General features: G+C 41.8%; 1 protein-coding gene across 2 annotated transcripts; it reads left to right on the forward strand.

Annotated features, from left to right (window-relative positions):
* The first annotated feature begins 60 nt into the window (after positions 1-60).
* MRPS5 (mitochondrial ribosomal protein S5) lies at positions 61-22,472 on the forward strand. Of its 2 annotated transcripts, none has more exons than XM_027623315.2 (12): positions 61-296; positions 3,437-3,517; positions 5,404-5,541; positions 6,363-6,488; positions 7,905-8,138; positions 9,889-9,923; positions 11,699-11,789; positions 15,099-15,145; positions 15,603-15,660; positions 15,970-16,032; positions 19,218-19,354; positions 22,083-22,472. In XM_027623315.2, the coding sequence occupies exons 1-12, from the start codon at positions 239-241 to the stop codon at positions 22,305-22,307; spliced, it is 1,293 nt and encodes a 430-aa protein (XP_027479116.1). In that variant the 5' UTR covers positions 61-238; the 3' UTR covers positions 22,308-22,472. The 2 variants fall into 2 exon arrangements, with proteins under 2 accessions (XP_027479116.1, XP_027479117.1); XM_027623316.2 differs by having other exon boundaries at positions 77-250.
* Positions 22,473-22,766: the final 294 nt, after the last annotated feature.

A 22,766-nucleotide genomic window follows, 5' to 3' on the forward strand; every position in this document is an offset into this window, starting at 1 on the left:
CTAGCCCAAGCCCCGCCCCCGGGTCCTAACGCGAGGACCCCAGAGGGGCTGTCCGCGGCTGCGCCGGATTCACTCTATCCTGCTGCCGGTACAGACAATCCCCACCCTGGTCTGCGCTGCGGCGCGGCCCTCTGGCCTCGGGAATTCAGCCGCAGGCTGTGGCCGGTCGTTCGGGAGTTGCAGTCGCTGCAGGCGGTGGAGAAGGCGGTCCTGACAGAGGCGCTCTCAGGGCTCCACCATGGCGGCGGCGGTACGCGCCGCTGGCAGCTTCCCTGCGCTGTGTGCCCTGCGGGCGGGTGAGAGCCGGGAGGCTGGGAGAGGGGCTCTGAGCGGGGGCGGGAGCGGGGGCTCGCCCGCGGACTGCAGATGCACGGGCGGAAAGAAGCGACAGGACGCTGCCCCTGGGCCCATCATGCTCGGCTCCCGTCCTTTCCAGAGCCGCTGTGTGACCTTGCGGGCTTCCGCGCCTTCTCTGGATCGCAGGGCTCCTGTCTGTAAAGTGAGGGTGGACTGGACGCCGTCCAAGGCTCCTTCCAGTTCACCAAACTTCTCGTGCCTGCTTGGCTGAGAGGCGCGGGGGACTGGGAAGCATGCATCGTCCTCCCGGCGGGCGTGATGGCGATTCATTTGGTGGTGGGTTCATGTGGAGATGTCGATGTGGGTTCGAGGCAGGTGGAGGCAGTCCTCCAGCTTGAGTCGGATAAGGTTAGTGTCAGTCATTTTAGATTCCGGGCTGATCAGTGTCATTATTGAAAAGGAGGATGCTTTGAATGTCCGTGGTTTTGCTGTTAAAGTGTCCTTTCCCACCTTTGTTGGTTTCAGCCTAAGGAGGGGCAATCTGCTATATATCCTTTAGCATAAGGTCTATCTCTGTGCTTCATGATCGACTTGGCCTTTTTTCTTCGCTCTATTTTATTGTAAATCCACAACCCAGCATTCGTATTTCCGAAACCCAAAGACCTCTAAAAACCGAAGATTTTCTTGTAACTAATTTTGTTGGGAAACTTAACTTGAAATATTTGGCAGAAAAATCTGTCCTGAACATTCTTCACCTCTGTCCGTGTTGTGACCACCTCCTCCTTTTTCAAGGCTCCATTCAAATAGCACCTGTGGCACTTATAGCTTTCCTTCACGAGCTCTTACTGTGTTCCAGGGACTATCTTAAGCTCTTTATGCTCTTCCTCACTTCATCTGCACAGTGCCTTTGTGAGATAGATGCTTTATTATTCCCATCATACAGATGAGGGAATCAAGACACGGAGGTCGGGAAATGTGTTCAAGGTTACACTGGAAGGGGGTCAGGTTTTTGTACCCGTACCACTTGGCTCCAGAGCCTGGTTTTTGTTTGTTTGTTTTGTTTTGTTTTTTCACCCACCCCCTTTTCTGGTATATTATAAACTTTTCTTTTGGTAGCAGCTTTATTGAGATGTAATTTACACACCATATAATTATCCTCTTAAAGTATACAATTCAGTGGTTTTTAGTATACTCACAAAACTATACAACCATCACCATATAATCAACTTTTAGAACATTTTCATCACCGCAAAAGTATGCCCTTTGGCTGTCATCTCCCCAGTTCCTCATTGCCCCCAACTCTGGACAACCACTTATCTTTCTCTATCTATAGTTTGCATATTCTGGGTATTTCATATACTATGTGGTCTTTTGTGATTGGCTTCTTTCACTTAGCATAAGGTTGTCAAGATTCATTCATGTTGTAGCATGTATCAGTACTTCATTCCTTTTTATGGCTGAATTTCTGTTGCAGGTACATACTACATTTTGTTTATCCATTTATCAGTTGAAGAATATTTGGCTTGTTTCCACCTTTTGGCCATTATGCCTGATGTTGCTATAAATATTTGTGTGAAATATTTTTGTTTCTCTTGTGTGCAGACCTGGGAGTAGAATTGCTGGATCAAATGGTAATTCCATGTTTTAACTTTTTGAGGAATGGCTAAATTGTTTTCTCACATAGCTGCATCATTTTACATTCCCACCAGCAGTGCATGAGGGTTCTTATTTCTCTACATTCTTGTCAGCATTTGTTATTATCTGTCTTTTTGATTATAGTCATCCTAGTGGGTATGAAGTGATAATCAGTTTGTGGTTTTGATTTGCATTTCTCTGATGGCTTATGAACATCTTTTTTTGTGTTTATTTGGCCATTTATAAATATTCTTTGGAGAAATGTCTGTTCAAATCTTTACCCATTTCTACGGTTGTCTTTTTCTTAGTGAATTGTTAGAGTTCTTTATATATTCTAGACACAGGTTCTTTGTCAGATATATGATTTGCAAAAACTTTCTCCCAATCTGTATGTTATCTTTTCACTCTCTGAATATAATGTCCCCTTGAAGCACAAAAGTTTTAAATTTTGGTGAAGTCTGATTTATCTATTTAATTTTGGTTGCGTATGCTTTTAGCATATCTAAGAAACCAAAGCCAAATTCAAGGTCATGATGATTTACCCTTAGGGTTTTTTCTAAGCGTTTTATAGTTTTTCCTCATAACTTTAGGTCTTTGATCCATTTTGAATTGATTTTTATATATGGTATGAAGTAGGGCTCTAATTTCATTCTTTTGCATGTGGATATTAGGTTGTCCCATTACCATTTCTTGAAAAGATTATTCTTTCCCCACTAATTTGTCTTGGTACCCTTTTCAAAAATCAGTTACCAGTAAATGCTGTCAGAGCCTGTTTGGAAGCACTGTTCTGAGTGAAGTGGCTCACAGTACAGTTGCAGCCTGTTGCCACTGGGGCTTTGGAGGAGAGAGGAGAGCAGAGGGCTTAGGGGGCACTGTGGGAATTAGGGAGCCTTCACCCAGAGGTGATGTTTCAGGAGAACGTGTCAGAGACTCAAAGGGATTGAAGAGCAGAGTGTGTTCAAGAATGACTAGAAGTCTGGTTTAGTGAAAGAGGGTGGAGGGGGTAGTGGTGGCAGGTGAGTCTGATGTGGAAGGTTGGGACCATGTTGCAGTCCTGTAGGCCATGTTGAGGAGTTTTGACTTTGTTTTGCAGGCAGTAGGGAGCCAAAGAATGATAAATCGGGCCTGGGAAGTGACCAGGCGTGTTATTTTAGGAAGACCTGCCTGACAACGGAGAATTAGGGGAGCAGCAAGACCTGCTAAGGGACTATTCTTATCTTGTGGCTGAGGGATGGCGCCTGAGCAAAGAACGGGCAGTAAGACCATGGGAGAGGATGCAGCTGTTACATTTTTGAGGAGACTTTATAGGGCTCGGTAACTGGTTAGATGTGAGCATGAAGGAGAAGATACGATGTGATGTTCAAGTGGTCATGGGACCCGGAAATGATTCATTTACTTCTCTTGGTTTCTTTATCCTATAGATACTAATATTCTTTGGGTGTTAAAAATGTTCCTTTTAATGTAGAAATGTATCTTAAAAGAATTTTTTTTTTTTAATTTACAGGTCACATATGGTCCAGACAGCTTTACCAAAACACCTTTCCAACAGCTTCCATTTTGGCATTGAAGACTGTTCTCAGCAACGGTGAGATTCATTTATCCAACTGCCTTTTCTTATAAGATCTAATGCTAGAGTACTTTATGTAGGCATAAATGTAAATGAACAGCACACATTCTTTATAGTGGAAGTGCATAAGGGCTAGAGTAGTTTTCAAGTTATTTTTGATTATAGTTGTTATACTTCAAGGCTTTAAAAAAAATAGCTATGATTTTTGGAGTAATAACTGTGTATCAAGCTTGTAACATGTTATATTAGTTAATTCTCACCAGTTTTTATGAGGGGGTTTCATTTCCATTTTGCAGATGATGGAGTGAGTCTCTGAGAGGCTTAGTGACTCGCTCAAGATCACACAGTCAGTAAATGGCAGGGCTGGGTCCAGAGCTGTCTGGGTACTGTGATGCATCCCAGTAAAGCTGTGTCTTTGCAGAGGTCTTTGCTCCTACACTGACACAGTACAGGGCCCTCTCTTCAGTTACTCTCCAGAAGGGAAGGAAGCCCGCCTTTCCTGAGCCCATGTTGTGTTTGTGGTCAGTGAAATGCCTTTTCCTATGGTTAAGGCAGAACTGAAATCTCATTGTGTCCTTGACCTTCTGGAACTCTCTGTGCTGAACTTTACTTTTAGTCTTAACTCCCTTTCATCTTGTTAACCTCATTTGTTGAGATGCCTTCATGCCTTGCTTGAGGGGTCCAGAGCTTACCTGAGCTCTTCCCTTTATTTGGGTGACTCATTCATTCATAAACTACTGACTCTGCCCTTAACTGTGAGCCAGGTAGTATCCGCAACCTGAGCTGCTGGAGGGCCTGCAGAAGGCTTCTGTGAGGAAGGCCATAGGCTGGCCTCACTTCTCAGAGACGTGAAAATAACTGCTGTCACTCTTTGGCTTTCTGTTCAAGCCCAGTGCCCTGAAATCAACTTTATTCTCTTCACTTTTCCTGTGGTTAAGGCAGAATTGAAATCTCATTGTGTCCTTGAGCTTTTGGAACTCTCTGTGCTGAACTTTACTTTTAGTCTTAACTCCCTTTTATCTTGTTAACCCCACTTGTTGAGATGCCTTCATGCCTTGCTTGAGGGGTCCAGAACTTACCTGAGCTTTCCTTTCTCCCCTTCCTCACTTTTCTCATAGTGACTAAATTCTCCATTGAAATACAAAGCTGGAGTGTGTGCACTGTTTTTGTGATCAACATTCCCATTTCCTTGAGTCCCTGATTCTTGTCACCTGCCGTCTCTCTCACAGGACACTACCATCCATGGGATTGGTCAGATGGCTGCCTCTAAGACATGGCTATTTGAAAACACTTTCTTATGTGACACATGCATATGGTTAGAAAAATTCCAAAAAAAAGCAAATCTCTCCTACTAACCACAAACACATCAGTTTTCTTCCTCAGAGGCAACTGCCGTGACCAGTTTCTTATATATTGCTTCTGAAATTAGTCTATAAAGTATATTCATGTTCCCTCCTTGTTTTTTCAACACGAAGGGTAGGGTGCTCTACTGTTTGGCACTGTGCTCTTCTAACCAGACCATTTACAGGTCTTTCCACACGGGTACCTTGCCTGCTGAATACAGCAGAGGTCACCATTTGCTCAGAGGAACAGTGCTGATCATGGGGTTGTCAGGGCAACATAGCACCGTGAGGACCCCGGGAAGGACAAGTCTACTTCTTTCTTTAGACAGCTGCATCCATTATGTGGATGAACTATCACTTCTGTAACGAGGATGGGCAGTTACCTCAGCGGTCTAAGTTTTGATTTATTTTTTAAAGAAAGGCTGTCCTCAAAATATGACTCTTAAAAATTCAGGATTTTAGTGACTTATTTGCATCAGGAATGATTAATTATTTGGTGCTGACAATACTTTTTCACAGGCATGGGCATCTAACTCAGAGTTTTATTCCATCTACCTACAGGCCCTCTGGCGTCTCCAGGGACCAGAGACAACCATCATTTCAGCAGCTTGACCTGTGCGCCACAGACACAATGCTTGAGTTTTTCTCCCAGTAATTTGATGGGGCAACAGTATAGATCCTATAGTTTCTTCACTAAATGTACGTAGCCTGGCCACAAACTTACCATTTCGTGAAACAGGAAAATAAAAGGTGCTTTTGTATCTTAATTTTTCTTCTTTCTTTAATGAATTAACACATTAGAAATTAGTATATGATGTGCTATTAAAATAAAAATATTCCTCAGTGTACCTCCTAGAATTATCTCACATACTACCGACTGTACTTTGTATTTGTACTGTACTTTGGGGCGCACTAGTTTACTTTAATCCCCTTGTTTGGGGCACCTGAAACCTAAAGAGTATTGAATTGTGTCCCAAATCCCTGCTGATTTAGATTCATGACAAGAATATACTCCAAGTCTGTTCTCAGTTGCACTTTTAGTTGGGGAGATATTACAAATCAGGAAAAGTTAATTTTAACTAGACATTGTTTTGCTAACACTACTCCTACTTGCAGTGGTATTTGAAATAGTCCAATCTGAACTGAAATTAGCTTGTAATAAATGGAGATTGATTTCAGAACTCACAATTAGGCAAATTAAAAGAAATTAGAATTGGGGTGCCTAGTTGGCTCATTTGGTGGAGCATGCAATTCTTGATTTTGGGGTTGTGCATTCGAGCCCCACGTTGGGTGTAGAGATTACTTAAAAAAAAGAGTTTCTGTTTTTTTTAAAAAAAGAGGATTATAAAGCCAGTTCATTTTAGATTATTTGGTAAATACAGAAAATCAAAAAGAAGAAAATGACCTGTAATTCTACAGTGATACAAGTGAAGCTGGCCTCTTCTGGCCTTTTTTATTCAATAGGGGACCATAGATCATTGCTTGGTAATTAAAAAACCAAAAAACCTGTTTCATTACAGTGACAGCCGATGAGCTTTGGAAAGGCGCTTTAGCAGAGACTGGAGCAGGAGCAAGAAAAGGAAGAGGCAAAAGAACTAAGAAAAAGAGAAAAAAGGATTTGAACAGGGGTCAGATCATTGGTGAAGGTAAGCTTATTTATAAAAAAGCTAATGTGTCTTTTAAGGTTTCCTTCCTAGTTTTATAGAGATTTTTATAGACTAGAAGCCTCATACATTTCTCAAGAAGGGCATTAGGGTCTGTAGTTTTAGAGTTCAACCAGATGGCCCACTTAATGCCCCATGATTCTGGGGGAAGAAAATCCCATAGAAAGGAATTCGTTCAGTTTTTCATTCAACAAGCCTTAAGTGCCATTGTGTCACATCTTCTGCAACAGTCACTGCCTTCAAGGAGCTTATGATTCATTGAGAGAGATGGCAAACTTTATCCGTAAAGGGCCAGTTAGTAAATATTTTTAGCTTTAGTGAGTCACTAAAACTCTGCTCTGTTCCAACTATTCAGCTCTGCCATGGGAGCTCAAAAACAGTCCTAGATAATACATGATCAAACTGGGATAGCTGTCTTCTAATAATACTTGACAAAAACAAGTGGTGGGCAGGGTTTGGCCCCTGGGCCTTAATTTGCCAACCGTTGGAACATATGATTGTTCATACTTGTGTTTTTTGAAGAGTAAAAATAGTACAATGTACTTGAGTTGATATTTTGTGCTGTGGTGGCTGACAAATTATCCTTTATTGTAATAGGCTTCCAGTCATAAAGAAAACACTGTTCACTGCACTTGCTTGTCTATTTGAATGTTTTTCTCTAGTGACTCACCTTGTATCTTATTTTTTAACGTTTTTAAAAGTTACGACAATCGTATTACATATACCGTCTCAGTTAAAAATTCAACGATTATAGAGAAATCTAAAGTCCCCTTGATGCCCTTTCTATCTCTTCCAATCCCAGTTGCTGCCCCCAAGCAAGGCATTGATCTCATTTTGATGTTTCCTTCTGACTTTTTAAAATATTTTTATATACATAAATACCCTCAAAAAACCATATATTTTCTTAAAAAAATTAAATTATATCATGGTATGTACTGTCTTATAGTTTACTTTTTTCACTCAATAATAGGTCTTGGAAATTGTTCCATATCTGAATCCATATTGCTACCTTACTCTTTCAGTTTAGTAAAAAATATTTCATGGGTTGAAGATGCCATAGTTCATTTAACCAGTCCAATATTGCTTTACATGTAGATTGTTTCCACTCTTTGCCTTTACAAGTAACACTTCAGTGGCCCTCCTTGTCTAAGCACGCTTATGCCTCGTACTTGTATAGGAGTGTTTCTCTAGGTAACATCATGAAGTGGAATTACCAGTTACAGGGAAGGTACACTTAAAATTTTAATAGACAGTGCCAAGTGGCCTGCCAGGTGATCGTTAGTTTAAGCTCTGTCCAGCAGTGTCATTGTCTGTACACCCGTTGCCTGCCATTTTAACATTTAAGAAATGAATGATTTTTTAAAAAATTCTCATTAATGTATTTTTTTAAACCTTCAGGGCGTCATGGCTTCCTCTGGCCTGGTCTGAATGTCCCTCTTATGAGAGAGGGAGCTGTGCAGACCATTGCCCAAAGAAGCAAGGAAGAGCAGGAGAAGGTAGAGGCTGATCTGGTCCAGCAGAGGGAAGAGTGGGACCGGAAGAGGAAGAGGAAGGTTAAACGGGAGCGAGGATGGAGCGGAAACACATGGGGAGGTGTCAGTCTTGGCCCCCCTGACCCTGGTCCCAATGGAGGTAGCAGAGTCCTGGTGTTGCTTCCCTTTGTGACAGAGAGAGCACTTACAGTTCTAGAATTCCTTAATAGATTTTATTTACTTGTCTGTTTAGATTGCCTTTTTCTAAGAAAGGATTTGAGCATTATTGGAATAATTTCACGTTATTATTCAGTTGTAGTTTATGGAACTTTAGAGGCCCGTAACCAAGAAGTGTTTGACACATAGGAAGCAAAGTACTGGCTTTTGGCATCCTTACTGTGTGGCTTCTCAGAACCTTGAATGTGGTAGTATGCATTTTGGATCTATACAAACCACTTGTAGGATGCAGTTCCCCAGAAACAGTTTCCCCTGGGGTACCTATAGAGCAGCATGGTTTGGGAGTGCTGTTTTGATAACAGAAGGTAAACCAGATAGTTGTCGTTCAGCTTTATAAAAGCATACATGAAATAAAAATTGATAATACTTATCAGGCCAAATTAGAAAACAGTCCTCTCCCCTAACCCCATTCCAAATATGTAAAGAAGTAAAAATCCATCTGAAAAATTCACTCTTGCCAATGAGTAGGAGAGGAAGAAATAGACAAGAGTTTGGCTACTTTCTCAAGTTTGGCTTAAAGAGGAGAGGAGGAGTTGAGATGGAGAGATTCAGGTGAATGTGCTTAGAATGGAGCAAAATGCTTCAGTTGGGAGGATGAAGGTATGGGTTGGAGAGAGAAAAACCCATAAACTAAATCCCTAATGAGGGCCCAGATCCAGAATGGATCAATGGGTTAACTTGTGACTACGGATTCAGGGGAGCCTGTGCGGTTGGTAGTGGAAATGTGTGCGTGCTGGGGGCATGGTGTGTGAGTGCTGTCTGTCCGGTGGCTTCAGTTAGTCTATGAGGAGGAGGTGGGGTCATCTGTTGAAAGTAGGATGGGGGCACTGATGAGCGTGGCCACCAGAATCTTTTGATGAAGAGGCAGGGTATCTGGGACTGGCTTCAAAATTATCCAGTGGAATAGGAGTTAAGAGTTTAGAGAAAAGAAGATTGGCTATGAGTTGATAATTATTGAAGCTGGCTAATGGGTATGTAAGATTTCATTTTGCTGTTCTCTCCTATTTTTTATATGATTGGAATTTTCTATAGGAAAAATAAATAAAACAACACAGAGAGTGTTTGAAATGGCTGCTGTGGTGAGTAGAAAGAGATCTAGAAGGACATAAAAGGCCAGTGGGCAGCAGGGAGGACTTGATTGTGTTGGAGACCATGAATCTTTAGTGGCCCACATGTGTACTGTGCTTTGACTTCTCTCCAGCAGCACCCAGCAGGCCAGGTGTGGCCAGACAGGCGCATTGATTCTGGCCTGGATAGCAGGGTGGAGAGAGAAGAGGGTGAGGGAATTGAGGACATTTGCAAGATCTGGTAGAAGTGATGGCTTGTGGTGTCTTAGCTGAGTGTTAGAGGCTGTGAATACCAGAGAGGGTTAGAGGGAAGGGAAGACAGTGATCAAGAGTCTGGAGGTGCTGGGGAGCTCCAGGAACCATCACCATGCGAGTTGTTGGGTGAGAGAGCTGGAAAGGTGGGATGATGCAGTCAGGGAGAGGGTGGCGGAGTTTATGAATTTAGTGTAGGAGCAATCACTGGTGATGGACAACCAGGGAGTAGCACCAAAAGATCTGAGATTCTTTCTCACTTAAAAATCGGTGGTGGTGCCTGTGTTGAAAAATGATTTCATGCACTAACTGTACAGACATTTATCTGTGTGCCTGCTGCTTTTCTCTCTACAGAAACATATGATGATTTTGATACCAGGATACTTGAGGTAGGCATGCAGAATTAAATACCCCGTTGAGCCTTTGGAGAAGTTGGGGTGGGTGGAGTGGGAATAGCACGAGAGGAACCATGAGGAAAGCTCCTTTTTTTTTTTTTTTGAGAGAGAGAGTACAGGGTGGGGGAAAGGGGGAGACAGGCAGGGGTGGGCAGAGGGAGAGGTATAGAGAGGATCTCAAGCAGGCTCCACACCCAGCGTAGAGCCCAATGCAGGGCTCAGTGTCGTGACCCTGAGATCATGATCTGAGCTGAAATCAGGAGTTGGATGCTTAACTGATTGCAACACCCAGTGCCCCTGAGGAAAAGCCCTTGATGCATGACTTTTTCTGAGACAGAGAGCTGATTTGGATAAGGAAATAATGACATTTTAATTTTAGTTACTTGATACTGGCTCTCCTGACTGCTGCCCTTTGTGGGGGCTACCAGTTGCGGTTTCATGACAAGGCAACCTCAGTGGTATTGTTGAGAACAGAATTTGGAAATTACTATTAAAGTCCTCCCTCTTAAAGCTAAAGTAGGATTAGCAATCTATCCTTGAATCCTAAACAAGCTGTATTTGGCCCTCAGTTCAGGGAGCAGAGGGGAGGAACCATGGGGCAGGGGAAGAAAGCTTGAGTTGCTGTGAGTGCCCAGCTCTTGATGAGGGCTGTTTGTGGGTCCTTGAAACTGAAGCCTGTATCAGGTAAATTTCAATCACTCTTTCCAGGGCACTTCCTAAGAGAGTGAGCTTCCCTTTGAGCTAGTACCACATACGTGGTCAGGGTTAAATACCATATGGAAAAACCACTTATTGATTTTGTGATCGGATATGTATATTCTTTCATCATTATCAGTAATTTAAAATATGTTTACAAGCATTTTATGTCTTTGGGTCCCAGTTTATACCTTTTGGAAGTAATCCCTTTGAAAAATTCTTGTATCCGTGGGTGATTTCCTGTAAGATTATCCATGGGTGTGGACTGGAGCTCCCTTTTCCTTTAACCTTATTTTATGGGAAAGGACTTGCTATGTAAGCAGTTAAAGGTAACAGTTTGATAATTCCTGGCCTTTTAAATACACCAAAAAAAAAAAAAAAACCCACAAAACAAAATAAGCAAACAAAATAAAACATAGAATTTCCTGTAGTTTAAAATAAGCAAGTATTTCCAAATTTTGTATTATCAGGTGAGCCTAATCCTTAGCATAGAGATCCAGTCGTATCCTAATTCTTTCTATGTACTGCATTTTCATTCATTTCTAAGATGCACATTTTTTCATATCTTAACATCTCTGATAATTGGGATATGTTATCAGTCAGTTATAAATTCTTTCAAAGTTTAATCAGCAACTCTCTTCCTTTGTGAAATTCATTAAAATAGTGTATATTGAATTGCACAGTTTTGAATCCCTTCAAAAGGTATCTCAGTCCAACCTTCTAACAACCTTATGAAATAGGAAGGGAAAGTCTTATGTCCATTTCACCACTGAAGAAATAGTGCGGAGAGAGGTTTCCTTTGGAGAAAGTTTGCTGTTGGTGCTCATGACTTGGACGATGATGTAGCTGCGTGGCATGGGGGTGTGTGTGTAATGAGGCCACTCTGGTTCCTTACTTCAGAATATTCTGTTCTTTTTTTTTTAAATTTTATTTTTAAGTAATCTCCACACCCAACGTGGGGCTTGAACTCAACAACCCCGAGATCAAGAGTTGCATGTTCTGCTGACTGAGCCAGCCAGGCGCCCCCAGAATTTTCTTAAGGTGTAATATATATGAAACATTTTGTCTTTTAGGTAAGGAATGTTTTCAATATGACAGCAAAAGAGGGAAGAAAGAAATCAGTCCGTGTCCTGGTCGCGGTGGGGAACGCCAGAGGAGCTGCAGGTGAATGGGGTGTGGTATGCGGTGCTGGTGGTGGAGGCACAGGACGGGTGTGGCCTGGGCTTGGCTCTGGAGTCCGTGGGTTCTTGCTGCGGGCCAGACTCTTTGTACAGATTAAACCTTTTGAGTGGTTTGGGTCCACGAACTTTGTGGCAAACCCATAAAATCCCTTAGAGGAAAAAGAACAGATCTTCCTCTACCTGCCTTTTCCATGGAGAACAATGGATATTTGAAAGGGTTTAAGACACTCTTGTATTATGTATAATAGTGAAAAATTAGGGGGGAAAAGCCACTAAATGTTCAACAATAGGGACATAGTTACAAAAAAGAGTATAACCACACATTGTAATATTCTGTAGCCATTAAAGAAGAATGGAAAATTACTTACAAAATAATGCTAAAAATAAGCAACTAAAAAAACTTCACAGAAGACTGTATGATATGTCAATTTTTGTTTTTTTTTAATGTAAGTTATGTTTCTATGAAAACAAAAGACTAGAAGGATATACACTGAAAAAAGTTAGTGTTTAATCTAAAGGTTTGTGCATCATTTAAATTTTCTTCTTTATACTTTTATGTAAAAGTTTTCCAGTGAACATCTGGTTTTGAAGTGTATACATGGATGCATTAGAGAAAGAAGCTGGAAAACTTCCTATTTAAACCCATACTGACACTGTCAAAACAAGTCATCTCTGTGATAGCATGTTGCCAAAAGAAAGCACTCTTAACAGTTACTTTTATATCTTCCAGAAATTCTGTATTCATATATCACCATTTACCTTTTAAAAAAATTTACACAGGGCGCCTGGGTGGCTCAGTTGGTTAAACGACTGCCTTCGCCTCAGGTCATGATCCTGGAGTCCCGGGATGGAGTCCCACATCGGGCTCCCTGCTCAGCAGGGAGCCTGCTTCTCCCTCTGACCCTCTCCCCTCTCATGCTCTCTCTCTATCTCATTCTCTCTCTCAAATAAATAAATAAAATCTTTTAAAAAAATTAAAAATAAATAAAAGTAAAAAAATTTACACAGAGGGATCAGAGTATATCCATAATTTTGTACCTTGCTTTCCTTGCTTAGTATTATGCCCAGATATCTTCCTTTAGTAGCATAAACAGATTCCCTCTCATTCTTTGTACTGACTGCATAGTGTTCCATTGTGTGGAGAAACATAATTATTGTAACCTTTTCTCTTTTGGTGAATGTGTTATTTCCATTTTTTACCACTTATAAAAACCAGTGAGCTCCTTGTATGTGTACTTTGTTGTACTTTTCCAAGTATATCAATAGGGGAAGCTTCTTGCAGTGAAATTGCTGCCTTAAAGTTATAAGCATTTTAAATGTTAAGTGTTGCCAGATTGCCCTCCCAAAAGGTTGCGTCAGTTTACGTTCTACAGTATCAACACACCCTGGCCAGCCCTGGGTATTATCAAACTTCACTGATTGTCAAGCGTATCTCTTAGTTTTGATTTGCATTTCTTTAATTATGAGATTTTGGACACCATTTTACATGTTTATTGGCCATTATTTCCTTTTTCAGATCAGTTAGTTTACATGTTTTACCCATTTTCCTGTTGGGTGATGGTTCTTTTCTTAACTGATTGGTATAAGCTCTTTCTAAGTTAAGGACATTAGCCCTTTATCATACATTTAACTTAGTTTTTAATTTTTTTCTACACAAAAGTTTTAAATCCACAGAAGTTTTAAACCTTTCTGTAGCAGCTTTTTTTTTTTTTTTTTGAGAGAGAGAGAGCGGGAATGAGCGGGGGAGGGGCATAGGGAGAGGGATAGAGAGAATCATAAGCAGGCTTCATGAGTGTGGAGCCTGACTCGGGGCTTGATCTCATGACCCTGAGATCATGACCTGAGTTGAAATCAAGAGTTGGACGCTTAACCAACGAAGCCACCTAGGTGTCCCTATATAGCAACTTTATCAGTCTTTTATCTCTTCTAGTTTTGTGTCTTGTTTACAAAGCCTTCAGTACAAGTTCACTTGTATTTTCCTCTAAGACTTATATGGCTTAATTTCTTTTGTTTAAACTAGGGATTAGGGGCGCCTGGGTGGCTCAGTCGTTAAGCGTCTGCCTTCGACTCAGGTCGTGATCCCAGGGTCCTGGGATCGAGCCCCGCATCGGGCTCCCTGCTCGGTGGGAAGCCTGCTTCTCCCTCTCCCACTCCCCCTGCTTGTGTTCCCTCTCTCGCTGTCTCTCTCACTCTGTCAAATAAATTTAAAAAAAAAATCTTAAAAAAAACCCAAAACACTAGGGATTAAAATCTACAGCCCCTTTTGTCCCGGGTTCTCAGATGTCTTGCATTTCTTTTTTCTTTTTTTTTTCCTAAAGATTTTATTTATTCATTTGAGACACAGAGACACAGAGAGAGAGAGATAGCCTGAGCAGTGGAAGAGGCAGGAGCAGACTCCCCGCTGAGTCAGAAGCCCGATGTGGGGCTCGATCCCAGGACCCTGGGATCATGACCTGAGCTGAAGGCAGACGCTTAACCATCTGAGCCACCCAGGCGCCCCTCAGATGTCTTGCATTTCTATCTCATGGAGCAGTATTGCTTTATATTACTTTCCTATGTGTAATTTAAAAATAAAATACATTCTTCAAAGTAATTAACGTAATAGCAAATAATGGCAACATTTCTGTTAAATTGTGATAAATTTCATTTCATAGGGTTAAGCATTCACAAACTTAGAATTGTTGATTTTATTTCCTGGTTAATTGAAATCTGAATTGCATTTGAAAGTTCCAGTGAAGTCGTGGTTTTACTCTATAGCAATATATATTTTTCCCCAACCTTTCTGGTTATTTTAATCTATTTTAAAAAATGTTCAAGACTATTTATCTTACTAATTTAGAGCATGGTTAGTTTTTTTTAAAGTATATTTAGTTTTATCTAGAGATTTATAAAAGGTAGTGTTATATACCTAACCTTGGATTTCATAGATAATTTCAAATGTAATCTTTCCCAAATGCCCCAAAACAGGTGAGTCTCTATAGCCTCATGTTTTTGTTTTTGTTTTGTTTTGTTTTGTCTTAAGTTTTATTTATTTAAGTAATCTCCACAACCCAGTGTGGGGCTCAGACTCACAAACCCAAGATCAAGAGTCGCATGCTCTTCCAACTGAGCCAGCCTGGTGCCCCCCTATGGCCTCATGTTTTATCATTTGTTTTGGATAACAGGTTTTCTGTGGGCAGAAGACAAATGAAATGCTGTGCAGTATTGTAGGAACTGACACTTGAAATGTGGTGAAAGACATTGTGTGCCAAATTTATGCCCTTTTTCATAGTTTTACTTTTTTTTTTTTAAGGTTTTGCCGTTGGGAAAGCCACTGATCGGATGGATGCTTTCAGAAAGGTATGTACATTTTTCTTTTGTTGATAGTAAAAGATCAGTGGGCTAGTCACCATTAGAACTGCAAAAAAAAAATAACAATGAAAATAAGAACCTTCCCCTGAGGCTTCCTGTCAGAAGTTACTTATCTCCCCCAAAGCAGCCTTAGGAGCACCTGTTTTCCGTTGGTTTTAGCAGACTTGTGATTGCTGACCAAAAGTGGGAGACAGCTGCGAAGGTTGGAACTCTGACAGGATGTTCAAAGATACTAAGGAATTATTAATGTTTTTTATGTGTGATAGTGATACTGTTACAAATTTTTAAAATTAAAATCCTTAGCTTTTAGAAGTATATAATTTTTGTGTAAGTGTGAAATTTTCTGGAATAAAATATTTTATGGAAGCTGTTTTTTTTTAAATCTCCAAGAAAATGTAAATTCCATCAATAGATTTAAGAAAACTATTTTCCTTCTTTCTTTCAGGCGAAGAATAGAGCAGTTCACTATTTGCATTATATAGAACGATATGAAGACCATACGAGTGAGTTTTCATCTTCTCTTGTAAAATTTGCAGGGTTACACTTGTTTCATTAAGTGTGACAGTTTAGCTCTATGGCTATCTTTGTGTTTCTCTGCTGGTTATCACGTTCTGGAACAAATAATTGTATAAAATACAGAAACAGATTTTCTCCCCTGAGAAGGTTAGTCATGAGTGAAATCAGAGTTTTGTCACTCATCCTTGGCCGGTGTGTGCTAGCTGCTTAGGGTAGTATTAGTTGCACTGTGGTCTTTACAAGGGCATTAACGCTACACACCTAATCCTTCTTATGTTTATGTTTTTACCCTCCAGTATTCCACGATATTTCTTTAAGATTTAAAAGGACACATATCAAGATGAAGAAACAACCCAGAGGTAACCAAAAATACTCTTATAATTTGTTAAAGATAAAGCAGAGAAATTATCACAGATCCATCCTCTCCTCTCTTCTTAATCACATGTATTGAACTCCCTTTTGAAAACACCAAAAAGGAAAGGCCTACGTTAGATGTAAGCAGGCCGCGGCTCTCAGGGAATAAAAAGTAGTCGGCCTACTCGGGCTCCCATGAACACAGGCATGTTCCAGGGCAATTCTGGGTGGAAAGAGCACACTCTGAATGGGAAAGCGCAACTGAGTGAGTCGTTGGGTTTGGATGAGTGGGGCCATCAGTTCCTCCTGGAGAATTATTGATAGTATTAGATGGCGGACTCTTATAGCTTCTTCGGTTCCAGTCATTCATCCACATCATCAAGTATCGATTGAACACTGTGAGCTGGGTGCTATGCTAAGCTCTGGGGATGCCGAGGTGGACCTTCCTGTCCCGTGGGAGAGCAGGCAGGCAGAGTTCAGGGTCACGGAGCTGGGGCAGTCATGCCCAGTGGACCCTGGGTATAGAATTCTTTGAGCACTTTGATTTGTGTTTAGCCTGTGGTTCTATAGTAAAAATGATACTCTAGGTATGTCTTAAAAAGTTTGGATCAGAAAAAGATAAAATATCTAAATTTTTCATGTCAAAGCTTCTCGTATGTGGAAATAAATGAGGAAGAAAAAGCATCAAATTCAGTACTAATTGTGCACCAAGAGAATTTGCCTTTGCTTTAAAATCATAATCATTTATATACTTAATAAAAACCTTTATTTTTATTAGAAAGTATTGAGTCGAACACTTAGATGTCAAGGTTTCTTGACTTGTGCTGTTCCCGTGGTAGCTGGGACCCCAAGTGGCTCTCGAGCACTTGAAAGGTGGCTTCTGCCAAGTGTCAAATATACGCCAGATTTCAAAGGCTCAGTCTGAAAACAAAGAATGTAAAATATCTCAACGTTATTATTGATTGCATGTTGAAATGATAGTGTTTTGGGGATATTGGGTTAAGAAAAGACATTACTAAAATGAATTTTACCTCTTCTTAAAAAATGCGTTGATGAAAAAATTAAAAATTCCATAGATGGCTTGCATGTATGGCTTATGTCCTACTTCTGTGGAACAGTGTTGGTGTAGATACATTTGTATCTGAAAGATTTTTGAAAGATGGCTGAATTGTTGAAGTTTGCTTTTTTTATCTTCCCTGTCTCCTGAAGCTGTATTTTTCAGGTTTCTGTATAGTTGAACCCGTTCCCTGTGCATTGGGGTTAAATATTCTGATCTTGAAGCTAAAACAGTAGGCTGTGTTATAGACAGCAGTTCCTAAACTATATCCCTGTGCATTGCTATTTCTGTGAGGAGATATTAATAGGTGTGGACTCCAGAAAGAGTGCCATGTGGGAAAACAGTTATGGAAAGTAAGAAAAGATGCTTGTACATCTTTGGGATTGTTGCAGTCTTTAATGCACTGCTCTGCGATGTGAATCTCCCCGGCGGGGGGGATGGAGAAGGCGGTGTTCGCAAACTGATTTGACCATGGGACGCCTCTTCCTTGGCTGATTTGACCATGGGGCGCCTCTTCCTTGGCTGATTTGACGATGGGGCGCTTCTTCCTTGGCTGCAGCCTGGTGTTTAATGCCTCACGCAGCACTGCCAAGCATGTCCCATATCACACCACACACACACACACACACACACACAAATTTAACTTTCATTAAACAAGGGTTTTAACACAGTGCCTGCCTGGAAGTGTTCACAATCAGAGTACATTCAAATAATTACCACAGGACTGTGACCACTCTTTTTTTTTTTTTTTTTAAAGATTTTATTTATTTATTTGACAGAGAGAGACAGTGAGAGCAGGAACACAAGCAGGGGGAGTGGGAGAGGGAGAAGCAGGCTTCCCGCTGAGCAGGGAGCCCGATGTGGGACTCGATCCCAGGACCCTGGGATCATGACCTGAGCCGAAGGCAGACGCTTAATGACTGAGCCACCCAGGAGCCCGGACTGTGACCACTCTTACATGGATGTTTGTATATGTACAAAGCTGGCTACCAAAGTTTGGAGAGTGTCGTGTGTGGTCCAGGGACTGTGCAGTCTACCTGCCTTCCCTCAGGAGCTCAGCATCAGCTCTGCTGAGTAGGTGTGGAGGAGAAGGGAGGCTCTTGCCTGGGATCATCCAGTGAGCAGTAGCAGGTTAGAGTCTGCCTTCCAGGCCCTTCCATGATCTGCCTTGCACCCTCTTTCGTGGGCACCAGTCTCTAGATGTGTGTGCATTTATACACATCTGTGCATGCATGCATTTGTTCACACATGGACACTTGTTCTGTGTGTATAACTCCGCACGGAAGGACAAACCACCCTGTTGTTGCCTGTCTTAGCTACCCTCTGAGGTCCCTAGTTTTCACATGATCTGGCATAGCTCTAGGATCCACATTTAATTGACTCTTTCAAGTAGAAGGGATGGTTCTATGTTAGGTGCTTGGATCCAAATAGAGTTTTTATATACATATATTGAATTACCATTACCAACTGGAAATTAGAAAGCCAGTAATATAGAGTAGATCCTCTACCTTAAAGCACGGAGGTGTGTGCTGAGTTCCTTATCTGGCTAATCAAAATGTGCGTATAAATTTGGGGTGTCTTTCTCTCACTGCTACCTGCATTTGCTGGGTACTGATCTAGGCTCTGGGAATACAGTAGAAATAATTTCTTAGCCCTCACAGAGCCCGCATTCTACTGAGGGGAAACATCAGATAAGCAAGTTCCACTAAGTGCCTGAAAGCAGCAATTAAGATGCTGTGTTTTGGAGGGAACGGAGGAGAGGGTGTGTTACCAAAGCCAAGAGAGGAGTTTTTCCAGGAAGAGGAAGAAGGTCTTGGTGCAACTGAGCAATTGAGGAGGGTGAAAACAGATGTGTCCCTCTATTCTTAGCCAGCTCAGGCCTGGGGGGGTCAAGAACTTCCACGCATTTCTCTTAATCTTTATAACATCCCTGTTTTTTCGCCCCCATGCTTAAGAAATGTATGTTTATTATTTCTTTAGTCTTTATAACATCTCACTTAAATCAGGGTCATTATGGAAGTAAGTTTTCCAGGGAAGTGATGAATCCAGAATGTGAACCAGGGCCTCCCAAACTCAGAGCCCAAAGCTGTGTGAAAGGCAGCAGGGTGACTGATGGCGTTTTTCCTTTTCTAGGCTATGGCCTCCGCTGCCATCGGGCCATCATCACCATCTGCCGGCTCATTGGCATCAAAGACATGTATGCCAAGGTCTCTGGGTCCGTCAACATGCTCAACCTCACACGGGGCCTCTTCCATGGGCTCTCCCACCAGGTAACCTTCCCTGGGTTCTGAAATAGAAATTCTTGTTCATATTTCAGTTGTGGGCACTTAGACCGTGATGTCCTGGGAGCCCCTTGGAGTTGCTGTCCCAGCGCCTCCTGAGCACTTGGGCATTTCTTTGCTGCCTGTGGCTGCATCAGTTTAGTTGATCCAACTGGAGAGTTAGTGCCTGAAAATTACCCTTTAAAAAATACTGCATGGCTGTTCTAAAGTTTTGAAATGAAATATTTCTAAAAGCCAGGAATTATAATCTGTATTTTATTATGAAAAGAATTTATGCTTGTTCTACAACTCTTACAGTATAGAAATGTAAAGTAGAAAGAGAAAGGCTGTTACCTAATTTAGTCCTTTCAGTTGGGACTAGAGTGAAGCCTTTCCACTCGAGAGCACCGTCTTCAGGAGAAGCACAGCCGGTTTTCATGTTACCCGCATAGGTCATTCAGACGGACACCCGAGCTAGAAGGAACTATGAACATTAAAGATTTTATTTATTTATTTGGCAGAGAGAGACACAGTGAGAGAGGGAACACAAGCAGGGGGAGTGGGAGAGGGAGAAGCAGGCTTCCCGCAGAGCAGGGAGCCCGATGCGGGACTCAATCCCAGGACCCTGGGATCATGACCTGAGCCCAAGGCAGATGCTTAACGATTGAGCCCCCAGGCGCCCTGAACTATGAACATTAAAATGCCGAGTTATTTCTCTGCAGAGCTGAGAGCCCTGGGCTGCCCCCCAGCCTGGGCAAGGCACGCAGTCGCTCTGCTCCACAGCGGAGAAGCCCCTCTTCCGGGGCTGCGCTCTTACCTGCTCCAAGGGCTAGTCCGTTCTTTGAAGGGATGGGTAGACCTTAGCAGCTGGATGAGCGGAAAAGACAGCCAGGTTTCAAGAGATTCAACTTTGACAATCTTCCTGATATTTAGAAAGAGTGATAGCTGGTTTTGAGTAAAGTGGTCTGTGGAATAATTATCCGTATCTCTGTGTAAAATAGGAAGATTAATTGGAAGAAAAGCTTTGGTTGAAAGATCCTTTGCGAACAGTTGTGTGTATGTGTTGGTACTATCTAAAATATGCTTCAAAAGCACTTCTAAATTCATATTTCTCATTAGAGGTTTGATGTAACTAAGGTATTGGTTTTAGATAGGTATTATTTATGATCAAGTAGACTTGTTCTTTTATGTAATTATTTTTTGTTTGTTTTTTACAGATTTTATTTATTTGAGAGAGAGAGTGTGTGCACAAGTGGGGGGAGGGGCAGAGACAGAGGGAGAAAAAAGGCTCCCCGCTGAGCAGGGAGCCCAAAGTGGGGCTTGATCCCAGTACCTGGGATCATGACCTGAGCCGAAGGCAGACGCTTAACAGACTGAGCCACCCAGGTGCCCCTGTAATATTTTTGTTTTATGTTAGTACTTTGAATTTTCTGATATGATTACCATGTATCATCTCTTCTAAAATGCCATCAACTATAAAATGTTGCATTATTTGGGGCGCCTGGGTGGCTCAGTCAGTTAAGCGACTGACTCTTGATTTCAGCTTAGGTCAAGATTTCAGGGTCATGAGATTGAGCCTCACATTGCTCTGTGCTGAGGGTGGAGCCTGCTTGGGATATCTACCCCCCCCGCCCCAACGCACATGTGCTCTCAAAAATAATAAAAATAATACATAAATAAATAAAACGTTACATTATTTCATGTGCCACTCGAAAAGAAAAAGAATGTCACCAATTTAAGCAATATGCCATTGATTGTAAGACCCATTAATTTAAATTATTTTGTTTTTATGAAATAGCTCATTTTTCTAATTTCAAACTTACATAGAATTAGAATAGTACAAGATGGCCATAGAGTCTGGAAACGTGAAGTTGGACATACCAGCTATTTTAATGTACTATCACTAAGCCATCTACTAAATTTATTTGCCTTTTTCCAGACTTCTGTGGCTGCTGTCTGTAATGAATCCGCATGGCCCTCTCACCAGGGTCAGCAGTTAGCAGCTTGTTGCCAACCTTTGTCTCTGAGCACCTCCCCCATGCAGCCCAGTTGTTTTGAACCAGGTCTCAGACATCACCTTGTAGCATTCATAAGTATTTCAGTATGTATTTCTAAAAGATAAGGATTAAAAACTACCCCCCACTACTATTATACCTAAAAGTTAACAGTGCCGCAGTATCATTAATTACCTAGGTAGTGTTCTTAGTAATGTATCCATTTGTTTGAATTTTACAAAAGTTTTTTGCATAATTCGTTTGAGTTAGAGTACAGCCAAGGTCAATACATTATAAGTTCTTGCCATGTCTTTTAGGGCACTTCTAATCTGTAGGTTTCCCCTTTTTTTTTTTTTGGAAACTGGGTTGTTTGTCCTGTAGCTTCCCAGTGTGCTGCGAAATACTCGTGGGTTCTTAATGTCTTCTCTCCCTGCATGTCCTGTAAAACAGTAGCTAGAACTAGGGGCTTGATGAGATTCAAGTTCAGTTTTGGGCATGGCATGGCACATAATTGGGGGGGTTTGGAAGGCAAGAGCCCAGAGACCAGGGCCCTTCCTCCATTCCAGTGGGGAGTGGGGAAGATGATACCATCCACTCTAGGTACCGTGGTTTAGCTGCAAGATACATTACCCAGAATCCTCTGAAATGGAAGTCCCCCAAGTGGTACGTGGACGTTCCTTTTCTTTCAGTTACAGATGTTTCTCATCGACCTAACCTGGCTTTCTCAATTTGATCTTGCCCAGGAAACCCATCAACAGTTGGCTGATAAGAAGAGTCTCCACGTTGTAGAATTCCGGGAGGAATGTGGCCCTCTGCCCATCGTGGTGGCCTCCCCGCAGGGAGTCCTGAGAAAGGATCCTGAGCCAGAAGATGAGGTTCCAGACATCAAACTGGACTGGGAAGAAGTGAAGGCCGCACAGGGAATGAAGCGCTCAGTGTGGTCGAATTTAAAGAGAGCTGCTACCTGAGCTTCCCTTTGGCCTCGTACAGCTGCAGCAGCTGGTCCTGTCTAGCACCTAGAGGAGGCTCAACCCCTCACATGTTGGAATGTCACTTTCTTTTTAAAGGACAGGCCAACCTTCTTTATTGACAAATAATAAATAACTATAGCTTTAACTTTTTGAGCATGTGGTATATACTAGGAACTGTGATAGGAACAGTACATAATATAGTTTCAAGGCGACTTTATTTTATTTATTTTTTAAGATTTTATTTATTTGATAGAGCACAAGCAGGCAGAGTGGCAGGCAGAAGGAGAGGGAGAAGCAGACTTGCTGCTGAGCACGGAGCCTGATGAGGGACTCAATCCCAGGACCCTGGGATCATGACCTGAGCCGAAGGCAGATGCTTAACCGACTGAGCCACCCAGGTACCCCTTCAAGGCTACTTTAAATATTCATTTAAACTAGCAAAAGTAAATGAATTAG

Source organism: Zalophus californianus, chromosome 8 (genome assembly GCF_009762305.2).
Source record: "Zalophus californianus isolate mZalCal1 chromosome 8, mZalCal1.pri.v2, whole genome shotgun sequence".
Classification (NCBI taxonomy): Eukaryota; Metazoa; Chordata; class Mammalia; order Carnivora; family Otariidae; genus Zalophus; species Zalophus californianus.

Excerpts from the sequence above, each read along its gene's own strand:
- MRPS5 (XM_027623315.2), top strand. The coding sequence starts at position 239 with ATGGCGGCGGCGGTACGCGCCGCTGGCAGCTTCCCTGCGCTGTGTGCC. Across the intron at positions 5,542-6,362 it reads CTATAGTTTCTTCACTAAAT|TGACAGCCGATGAGCTTTGG; the intron begins GTACGTAGCCTG and ends GTTTCATTACAG. Across the intron at positions 15,146-15,602 it reads GGATGGATGCTTTCAGAAAG|GCGAAGAATAGAGCAGTTCA; the intron begins GTATGTACATTT and ends TCTTTCTTTCAG.